At 43.8% G+C, this 10675-nt stretch overlaps 2 protein-coding genes across 2 annotated transcripts; one reads left to right on the top strand and one right to left on the bottom strand.

Annotated features, from left to right (window-relative positions):
- Positions 1-1962: 1962 nt before the first annotated feature.
- Positions 1963-4336, bottom strand: LOC149521787 (uncharacterized). The gene is made up of 2 exons (XM_089772515.1): positions 4245-4336; positions 1963-2955 (listed from the first exon to the last, which is right to left on the bottom strand). The coding sequence occupies exon 2, from the start codon at positions 2932-2934 to the stop codon at positions 2416-2418; it is 519 nt and encodes a 172-aa protein (XP_089628641.1). The 5' UTR covers positions 2935-2955; positions 4245-4336; the 3' UTR covers positions 1963-2415.
- A 3409-nt stretch (positions 4337-7745) lies between these two features.
- Positions 7746-9793, top strand: LOC149521786 (uncharacterized). The gene is made up of 2 exons (XM_089772516.1): positions 7746-7790; positions 8795-9793. The coding sequence occupies exon 2, from the start codon at positions 8816-8818 to the stop codon at positions 9332-9334; it is 519 nt and encodes a 172-aa protein (XP_089628642.1). The 5' UTR covers positions 7746-7790; positions 8795-8815; the 3' UTR covers positions 9335-9793.
- Positions 9794-10675: the final 882 nt, after the last annotated feature.

The raw sequence follows: 10675 nt of genomic DNA, 5'->3' as shown, positions 1-10675 counted from the left end.
CAAGGAAAGCCTTTTCCAACCAATCCCTTATGCCCCGTGCAACGAGGTTTACAGGATTGGTGGGAAAAGGCTTTCCTTGTCGACAGATCCCCGTCCAGACTGCCACATTTTGCCGGCAAAGTGCCGCAAGTGGCGGCCATTTTTATTCAAATGAAGCATGGGATATTTAAATTCCCACTTCTTTTGCAATAGCCATGTGCCTAGTCTATATCCCTCTGTCGGCAAAGGGGTGTAGCTTAGACACACCCCTATAGACAACCACCTAACCTCAGGAAGATTCTCACTAACAACCACAGGACATACCACATGAAAACTAACCCTGGAACTTTCCCGTGCAACAAATCCCATTGCCAAGTTTGTCTACATGTTTACTCTGGAGATACCATCACTGGCCTAATCATGTCAGTTATATGATCAAATCCTCATATTCGTGTATGTCCAGCAATGTGATATATGCCATCGTCTGCCAGCAAGGCCCCTCTGCGGTGTATATTGGACAAACTGCTGAGTCACTTCACCAGAGAATCAATGCTCACAGATCAGACATCAGAAATGTCCATACACACAAACCTGTCAGCCAGCATTTCAGTCAAATTGGCCATTCCCTTACAGACCTGACAGCATGCATCTTACAACAAAGAGACTTTAACCCCACATTACAGAAGGAGCCCTCAGAACTTTTATTTATGCTAAAATTCGACACTTTGTGATTGGGCCTTAATCGAGATGATAATTATCTTACCCATTACAAAGACAGCCTCCCCACCTTTTGATATTCGTAGACACCCCAGATTAGCCACTTAATTGACTCTTACAATAAGCAATTTCCTCCTTCCTTCTCACTCCTCCCTCTCATCCCCACTTTCTGTTCTATGTAGCTGATTTGTTAGTTTGTATTTTTTTCATTGTATCCTTCTGTTATATAATGGTCATGCCAATTCGCTTTGGGTATGTCTACACTAGCCCTCTAGTTCGATCTAGAGAGGCTAATGAGAGTGACCGAAATTGCAACTGAAGCAAATGAAGCAAATAAATCCCTAACTCGAATTAGCTGGTAAACCTCATTCCAGGAGGAATAATAGCTAATTCAAGTTAGGGCTTTAATTCGGAATCCCGTTTCATTGCTGCATGTAGACACGGGCAGTTACTTAGGGCTAGTCAATTTCTAAAATGGCGACCGGCCAGGAACATGCTAATGAAGCGTGGGATATTTAAATCCCGCATTTCATTTGCAATTTTGGTCACCCTCATTAGCCTCCCTAGATGGAAGTAGGGGGCTAGTGTAGACATACCCTTTCAGAATATGATCTGAAGAAGTGGGTCTTCCCCACGAAAGCTTATCAGCTAATGAACTATCATGTTAGTCTTCATGACTGCTTTTTTTGTTTTACCAAGATCAGACTAATACGGCCATCTCTCTGTGACTATCTCTCACATAGTTAAGGTGTCCAGGAAAGAGTTAACTCTGTACTATCCAAGTGGTTCGGTGGCTGCTTTTCTTTTGCATCTGATAATCTGGGTTCTATCCCACAAACTCTCATAAAAATGCTCATTGTAAATCACATGTTTGGATTGCTGTGTCCCCTATGGCTGCACGTGTGTTGCCATTCCTGATGCCTGATTTATATTCGTTCAGTCATTTTGTGTCCAGGTCCATACTGTGTACATTTATTGAGAACTTTTCTTTTCCTTCACAAAACCTGGGTCATTATAGCGCAAACACTTTCCCAGAAGGTTACCACAAAACTTGTGATAGGGCTTGTGGAAATTAAAGAAAAACCACTTAGTCTGCAAAATGCCATGGACCCTCTCAGCGGCTTTCTACTCCCATCATTCCATCGCTTCCAAAACTGCCATTTGAGAATTGCCTTCTGCTGCCTGAACTGCAGGGCTGACGTTCACCCGGGACAATTCTTAAATAAGGAATGAGGAACAAGAAGAACCACAAGATAGATATTCGGATGCAGCAGAGTTTTTAATGTGAATGACATTTACAATACACAGTTACAGAACATGAAAATGCAAAACAGAGAGAATGTTTCCCCGGTGTTTTAATATGGGCTATTTGGGACAAGAAGCTTTTTTTCTTTTGTTGCAGCTGCCAGATTGGCCAAAAATTTAATATATGCAATTGATGCCTGTTTCCTTCACACTGCGGAGTTAGTACAAACACAGTGAGCATGATTCTCAGTGAGTCCACAAGTGGCAAAGAGAAGAAGCATGTGGCTGGGAAATCATTGGCAGAAAGAGTTCCTAGCAAGACATTAGACATGAGAACATGAGAGAAAGGGGCTGGGCAGATACAGCTCTCAGCCAGTGTCAGGATGGCAGGACAATTCTGAAATCGATATCGTAATCTATCGGTTGCTCTTCATTTCCTGGTCTTTCCTTTGGCCATAGATATTCCTGCCGTGTCTAACATGGTGAGCCGCATGCACTCAGGTACCGATGACAAGATACCCCGGTGCCACAAGATCCTCCATAACCGTAACCTCCCCTATATCCACAGAGTCCCCCATAACCTCCCCCATAACCACAGAGCCCCCCATAACCTCCCCCATAACCACAGAGTCCCCCAAAACCTCTCCCGTAACCATAACCACCTCCATAACCACAGAGACCCCCGTAACCAAAACGTCCCCCATAACCACCGAAACCTCCCAAGCCATAGTATCCCCCGTAAGGTGCTCCATATCCGGAAAGTGCTCCCGCACCAAATGAGCCGCCATAGCCGGATCCCACCACAGGGGTTCCTACGGCTCCCACTTCACTCTGCTGAGGGAAGGTGCTCATAATGGGCCCTGGGATGGTCACAGCAATCGGTGAGGGTCTGATCACCACTTCGGAGTCAGGGCACTGCCTCACGCACGGCTCGTTGCAGGTGCCGGAAACTGGGCTGGGTCGGGCCACCCCGCATTCTGGATAGCAAGACATCTTTGTGTGATGGAAGTGAACCTGAAATAGAATAGAATGGAACAAAGAGAAGGTTCAGCACCTTGCTGAGGAATTGTCTCATAGCTTGGTTCTTATTCTACATGAGGCCTGAGAGAAAGAGGAAGAGAGGATTTCTTCGCAATGTTTGTGGGTATGTCTTTGTCCCGACTTCATCTTTCGATGACTCTTACCCACTTACTCTAAACTGCTCTCCCAAAGGGCCCCCTTGAAACCTTCTCAGTGAATTGGCCTGGAAAAAATAGACTGGAAAGAGTGTAACTATTTAATTGATGAAAATCTGGGATTTGGTTGCAGTTAAGACATTTCTCTCAGGATACGTCTACACTACGGGACAAAGTCGAATTAAGATATGCAACTTCAACTACGTTAATTGCATAGGTGAAATCAAGGTGCTGTCAACACTGCAGGAAGTCAAAGGGAGAACACTCTTCCTTGGACTGCCCTTACTTCTCATGAAACCGAGACCACAGACATCGATTGAAGCGCCCCTCCCCTTCCAATGAGCTGTCTTAACTAGACCCTCTAATTCAAACCCTGGATGATGGACAGTGGCAGCATCGACCTTCCTCTATAGCTTTGGCATTATCCCAGCTGAAGTCTCTTTGGGTATGTCTATCTTTGCCATTTCTTTGGGGAGTCAACCTCGGAATGCAAACCAATTTTTTCTCCTTTCATAGTGTGGCTCATTGGTTTTCGAACTCCTGGTGTCACCAATGCTAGCTGATGACTAAAGAGAAACTTTTCTTTTTCCCATAGAAATCACAAGATCCTCCACTGGGCTAAAATGAGTCCAGGCCCAGTGACTTCAATGGAACTAACCACACTTCTACCGTCTCAGGATAAGCATGTTCCATGGGAATACAAACTCATGAGAACAGAGGAACTGGTACATTGGATCACACCAGTTGGCAGCTTAAGAATTCTCCTATCCCCAAAAGAGAGGGGTAGCAGCTGCTTTAGAATACAATGGGAGAGTGCTATATTGGCCATTTACGGACTGAGCTGGGAAAGTTTCTTCTGCATATAGCTAAATGAGAAATGGCTAAAGGTTTAAAAGATATTTATTTTGTTTCCAGTTAATAGGAAATCTGTTTTGGAATTCCATGTGTTGCTCTTAAGAAAACCCAGCTCAATCTGCAACTGAAAAACTATACAAAATCAATATAGAAGAATAACACCATGCATGATAAGAATGACAGTGAATCAAAGGAAGATTCACCCTAAAGGGGATATGGCCCCTACTGTGCTGTCTCTCGGAGGAGAAAGAGAGGAAGTCAAACTGGACTTACCAAGATCACCGAGGAGATGAAGTCCAGAGAAGAGTTTAGAAGAGTTCTGAATTGTGAGCGCTTTTATACAGGTTCTAGGACAGCCTGGAGGATTTATGGTGCGTTTTGTACAGGAACCCCCAATTAGTAATCTCACAAACTTGGTTGCCTTGGTACATCCTCCTTTTGATGCAGCTGCTTCCCCAGGGCTGGGCATGATTATTATTAGGACTAATCCCATTGATGCACATTACACTCTGCATTCCCGGGGCCTTGGTGGTGCAATGAGAGCGAATGTCAAGGTGATTCAGAGCTGGATCAGGAGCACAACTGGGTCTCATGAGCAGAAATCCAGTTTGATCTTTTGCTTCACATTGATCATGATTTCCTTTTGGGTCCAGGGAAGGGATGGAGGCCAGGGACAGGAAGCAGGGCTCTTTGATGGAAAGCTTTTGTGTGAGGTCATGGAATGTGGACTCCATCCAAAGCATTGTCTGTGTGACTGAGCTGACAGGAAAGGGAGGTCTTGTAAGATAACACATTTGAATAGGACAAGAGAGAAGCCCAGAGCTGGCTAAAGTTTGGTCCACCTTATCTTTGTGTGCACCTTAACATTTCTTTCCTTGGGAACACGTCTCTCTGATGGGTCGTAATGACCCAATGGTTTGGAATTCTTCAATATGTGTGAAATGCGGTACAGAGTAGGCCATGTTTCTAACTTTAGCCATTTTTACCTGTCAGGATAATAATTATTCAATTAATTCCAAGGATGCACATTTCAAGCTGGTCACATGCAGGGCAGGAATAAAACTGTCCACATTGAAATCCAATGCGATAAACTTTTGTACAATATCATTAAAATCTGCTCATATGTAAATAGCCATCACTGAGCCATCCCCTGCAAGTAAAAGGGGCTATAATGGACTGCAAAATACCGACTGTAGATCTTGGTTCACACTTACATCAGACAATGTGTCACCCAAACTTTTCCCTAAAATCATCACAACGAAACAAGACAAATGCCAGACGAAGCCTCTCGAAGAGGTCCTCTCAGGTGCATAGTGATAGAAACGTAGCCGTGTTAGTCTGGGGTAGCTGAAGCAAAATGCAGGACAATGTAGCACTTTAAAGACTAACAAGATGGTTTATTAGATGATGAGCTTTCGTGGGCCAGACCCACTTCCTGAGGGTTTGATCTGAGGAAGTGGGTCTGGCCCACAAAAGCTCATCATCTAATAAACCATCTTGTTAGTCTTTAAAGTGCTACATTGTCCTGCATTTTGTCTCAGGTGCATGACGTATTTGGAAGTGGAGAATGGTAAGTGTCCCGGGGGGGATCAGGAGATACGGGGTCCTAACCATGTCTGTTATTTTTTGATTCACCAATCTCTCTCTGTCTGACCTTCACCTTAACATGCCTCCATTGACCTGTGTGGCAAAGTGGTACAATTGTAACTTTCATGGTGGATTGTCTGAAGCTCATGCTGGCATTTGTCTTATTATATTTTGATGATTTTTGGTAAAAGTTTGGGTGAAACGCTGGCTGATGTAAGTGTGAAGCATGATCAACAACCATAATCATTATGGCCCATTAGAGAGACGTGTTTCCAAGGAAAGAAAAAGTTGCACACACAGAGCAGTGGGCAATTTCACCCCAATGGGGTGACACCTGACGCCATGGTGCGGGCTGCAGAGTCGACAGTGTCCAGGGAAGCCTGGAGGGCCGAGTGGGCAATGGCTCTGTCCTCAGAGGTCATGGCCGCAAACTCCTGACGGGCCTCGGCAGGTAGCTTGTCTTTAAACTTATCTATTCTATACGGAATTCTATACGGTGGTTTACGTCGCCAGCACTCTTACAGAAATGATACGCATATGAGGGACTGTAATTCCTTTGGAGAAGTATTGTCTTCAGGTATAAAGACGACACAGTAAAACTGGATCAAAAGTTAGCCAGCTTTTATAATTGATGCTTACGTCGAAGGATGCATAGTTTTTAAACAAGGCATGTAATTACCTTGCTCTCTATAAAAGCGTAACCATGACGGACCTCACATTTATCTTGTGGTAGAGTCAGAATACTGTGTTGTGTTTCTATTTCACCATCTCACACGATCTTCACCTGAAAGTGTCTCTTTTTTGACTCCTATAAAACAGGGATGTTAAGGATGTTAAAATGGGAAATTATTCAGCCTTCTTTGCAGTGAAGATTTCAAAGGACTTCAGAACACTCATTTTTGTTTCATACATGCAAGGCAAAGTACTCTTAATTAATGTTAATTTACTCTAGGATTAGATGCGTCTGCAATGAGTAATAAAGTCACTTAAAAAACAGAGGCCAAGGTCTCTCGTGTTACTCCTTGAATTGGGTCATGATGGAGAGTCACAGAATTTGGAATATTTATTTTTGCATTCAAATGTATTTTTTCATTTGGTATTTAAAATACATTTTATAGAAAAATATGCTGCCTTTTATATAAATCAGTAAAATTGCTTGAAATTTTATTTAAAATTAAAGGAAGATATTTCTACCTTCTTCTCCAGCTAGAAAGGACATTGCTATGGATGTGTTTTACAGTGAAAAGTTCATGTAGAATCTTGAAGGAATGCTTTCTGGAACACGCCCTATACCTGATGAGATTACCTGTCCTATCGTATCTCAGAGCCATTTCCTCCTCACCAAGAATCGATGATCTCCACCTACTTTGGGCATCTCAGGGCCTGTTCAAATGTGTTATCCTACAAGACCTCACTTTCCTGTCAGCTCAGACACAGAGAGAACGTTTCGGATGGAGTCCACATTCCATGGCTTAACACAAAGGCTTTGTAAAGATCCCTGCTTCTTGTCCCAGGCCTCCATCCTTTCCCTGGGCCCTTTGAGACTGCGTTGGTGACATGGGGCGGTCTAGTGACAGGTCAAGATTTAGTCGTTGGTGGGAGAACTTCTCTCCTCAGAGAGGACCATGTTCTATTTTATTGTGTGCTCAAAGATAGTGTAAAGCAGGAATGTGGATGCACCTGGGCGTTCTTCTCTCCTCTGGCGAAAGGCGAATTCGAGACTTAAGCTCCCGAAAGCAAATGCACTGCAGGCAGTGGAGTGACTGATTGCAACGAGAATGGGATGTGAACATTCAATATTTGTAAGAAAGCTCAGCAATAGCTCTCTGTGTAGTTTATTCTAAATGTGGTAGGATGCAATGTCCCCAAGAGAGACTAAAGTGAAGCAGAAGATCAAACTGGATTCCTGCTCATGAGACCCAGTTGTGCTCCTGATCCAGCTCTGAATCATCTTGACATTCGCTCTCATTGCACCACCAGGACACAGGGAATGCAGCATGTAATGTGCATCAGTGGGATTAGCCCTAATAATAAACATGCCCAGCCCTGGGGAAGCAGCTGCATCAAAAGGAGGATGTACCAAGGCAACCAAGTTTGTGTGATAACTAATTGGGGGTTCCTGTACAGCACGCACCATAAATCCTGCAGGCCATCCTAGAACCTGTATAAAAGCACCCGAGACACTGAACTCTTCTAAACCCTTCTCTGGACTTCATCTCCTCGGTGATCTCGGTAAGTCCAATTTGACTCCATCTCTTTCTCCTCCAAGAGATGTCACAGGGGAGCCATACGAGTTTTCACAGTAGGGGCCATATCCACTTTAGAGTAAATCTTTCATTGATTCTCTGTAATTCTTATCTTGCACGATACTGTTCTTCCATATCTATGTCATGTAGTTATTCAGTTGCAGGCTGTGGTGGATGTGTGATTTGAAGCCAAAGGTGGAGGGTTTTTTTGAGCAACACATGGAATTGAAAAACGGATTTCCTATTAACAGGAAACAAAATTAAGACTTTTAAACCTTTACAGTAATATTAGAAAGTCCTTTAGCCGTTTCTCACTGAGCTAGATTTGGAAGAAACTTTCCCAGCATAGATCATACATGGCCAATTCAGCACTCTCCTAATGTATTCTTTTTGGGTACGTCTGTGCTACAGAGGAAGGTCGACGCTGCCACTGCCGATCTTCCAGGGTTCAAATTAGTGGGTCTAGTTAAGACAGCTCGTTCAAAGCAGAGGGGCACTTCAGTAGACGTCAATAACTCTGTTTGAACGATGAGTAAGGAAGTCGAAGGGAGACTGTTCTCCTTTCGGTTTTCTGTAGTGTCGACAGTGCCTTGACTTAAGTTATGCAATTAATGCAGTTGAAGTTGTGTATCTTAATTCGACTTTGTCCCGTAGTGTAGATGTACCCTGAGAGAAATGTCTGAAATGGAATACAGAATCCCAGATTTCTATCAGTTAAATAGTTACACTAAATTTCCCTCCTAAAGTGCCCCCTTGAAACGTTATCAATGAATTTATCTGATAAAAACAGCCTGGAAAAAGTGTAACTACGTAAGAGGATTAGAAAGTGGAAATAGGAACAAAGACATACCAGTGAATATAGTGTAGAAATCCACTCTTCCACTTTTGCTCAGGTCCCATGTAGATCCAACCAGAATAAGAAACGAGCTATGAGACAATTCCTCAACATACAGCTGAACCCTCTCTTTATTCCATTCTATTCTATTTCAGGTTTCCCTCCATCACACAAAGATGTCTTGCTATCCAGAATGTGGGGTTGCCCGACCCAGCCCAGTTTCCGGCACCTGCAACGAGCCGTGCGTGAGGCAGTGCCCTGACTCCGAAGTGGTGATCAGACCCTCACCGATTGCTGTGACCATCCCAGGGCCCATTATGAGCACCTTCCCTCAGCAGAGTGAAGTGGCAGCTCTCGGAGCCCCTGTGGTGGGATCCGGCTATGGCGGCTCATTTGGTGCGGGAGCACTCTCCGGATATGGAGCACCTTACGGGGGATACTACGGCTTGGGAGGTTTCGGTGGTTATGGGGGACGTTTTGGTTACGGGGGTCTCTGTGGTTATGGAGGTGGTTATGGTTACGGGAGAGGTTTTGGGGGACTCTGTGGTTATGGGGGAGCTTATGGGGGACTCTGTGGTTATGGGGGAGGTTATGGGGGACTCTGTGGTTATAGGGGAGGTTACGGTTATGGAGGATCTTGTGGCACCGGGGTATCTTGTCATCGGTACCTGAGTGGAAGCTGCACACCATGTTAGACATGTCAGGAATATCTATAGCCAAAGGAAAGACCAGGAAATGAACAACCACCAATAGATCCGATATCGATTTCAGAAGTGCCATGCCAGACTGGCTGCAGCTGAGCTCCATGCAAGCTGTATCTGCCCAGCCCCTGTATCTCATGTTCTCATGTCTAATGTCTTGCTAGGAACTCTTTCTGCCAATGCTTTCCCAATCACATTCTCCTTCTCTTATTCACACGTGGATTCACACAGAATCACGCTCACCGTGTTTGTACAAACTGCGCAGTGTGAAGGAAACAGGCATCAGTTGCATATATTAATTTTTTGGCCAACCAGGCAGCTGCAACAAAAGAAAAAGAACTCCTTGCCTCAAATAGCCCATATTAAAACACCAGGGAATCATTCTCTCTGTTTTGCATTTTCGCTTTCTGTAATTGTGTATTGCAAGTTTCATTCACATTAAAAATTATGCTGCATCAGAATATCCGTCTTGTGGTTTTACTTGTTCCTCCTTCTTTCTTAGAAAATGATTCTGGATGAAATACGTCCCTGTGTCTCAGGAAGCAATAGGGAATTCTCAAAGTGCAATTTTGGAAGGGATGGAATGAGGGGAGAATAAAGGTGCATGGTGTTATGCAGGCCACCTGACCTTGTGGTTCTTCTTATTCCTCCTTCCTTGTTTAAAAATTGTCCCCGATGAAAGCCAGCCCTGCAGTTCAGGCAGCAGTAGGCAATTCTCAAATTGCAGATTTGGAAGCGAAGGATGATGGGAGAAAAAGGCTGCGGAGATGGTCCATGGCATTTTGCTAGGCACCTTCAAGGGGTGCAATTCCTTCTTGCACTTCAGCTATGTCTATACTACACTCATTTTCTGAAAGAGGCTTTTTCGAAAGATACTTTTGAAAAAGCCTCTTTCGAAAAAGAGTGTCTAGACTACAATCAGTACTTTCGAAAAGCACAGTTTGCATTACATAGCGCTTTTTTTGGAAAGAAAACTTTTGAAAAACGGCGTTATTCCTCGTAAAAAGTGGATTTCCACTGTCGAAAAAATTGCCGACTTCTTTTTATTTACTTTTGAAAGAACGTGGCAACAGTCTAGACGCAGGAGAAGTTTTTTCGAAAAAACCCTGTAGACTAGACACACCCTTCCTGTTTTAGGAAAGAGCCTTTTCCTTCAAGATTTACACAGATTTTCACTTTCAATAGCTAAGTGGGTTTTCTTTCATTTCCAGAAGCCCAATCACATGGTTTGTGGTAAACTTCCAGGAGAGTTTTTACCCTATAGTGACCCAGGTTTTCAGAAGGAAAAGAAAAATACTCAAGAAAAGTACACAACATGAACATGGACACAAAATG

The sequence above is a fragment of the Pelodiscus sinensis genome, chromosome 22, assembly GCF_052426305.1.
Source record: "Pelodiscus sinensis isolate ZL-2025 chromosome 22, ASM5242630v1, whole genome shotgun sequence".
Taxonomy (NCBI): domain Eukaryota; kingdom Metazoa; phylum Chordata; order Testudines; family Trionychidae; genus Pelodiscus; species Pelodiscus sinensis.
This window is presented reverse-complemented; position numbering and strand designations above follow the sequence as displayed.

Bases quoted from the DNA above. Each gene is read 5' to 3' on its own strand.
- LOC149521787 (XM_089772515.1), bottom strand. From the start codon at position 2,934: ATGTCTTGCTATCCAGAATGCGGGGTGGCCCGACCCAGCCCAGTTTCC.
- LOC149521786 (XM_089772516.1), top strand. From the start codon at position 8,816: ATGTCTTGCTATCCAGAATGTGGGGTTGCCCGACCCAGCCCAGTTTCC.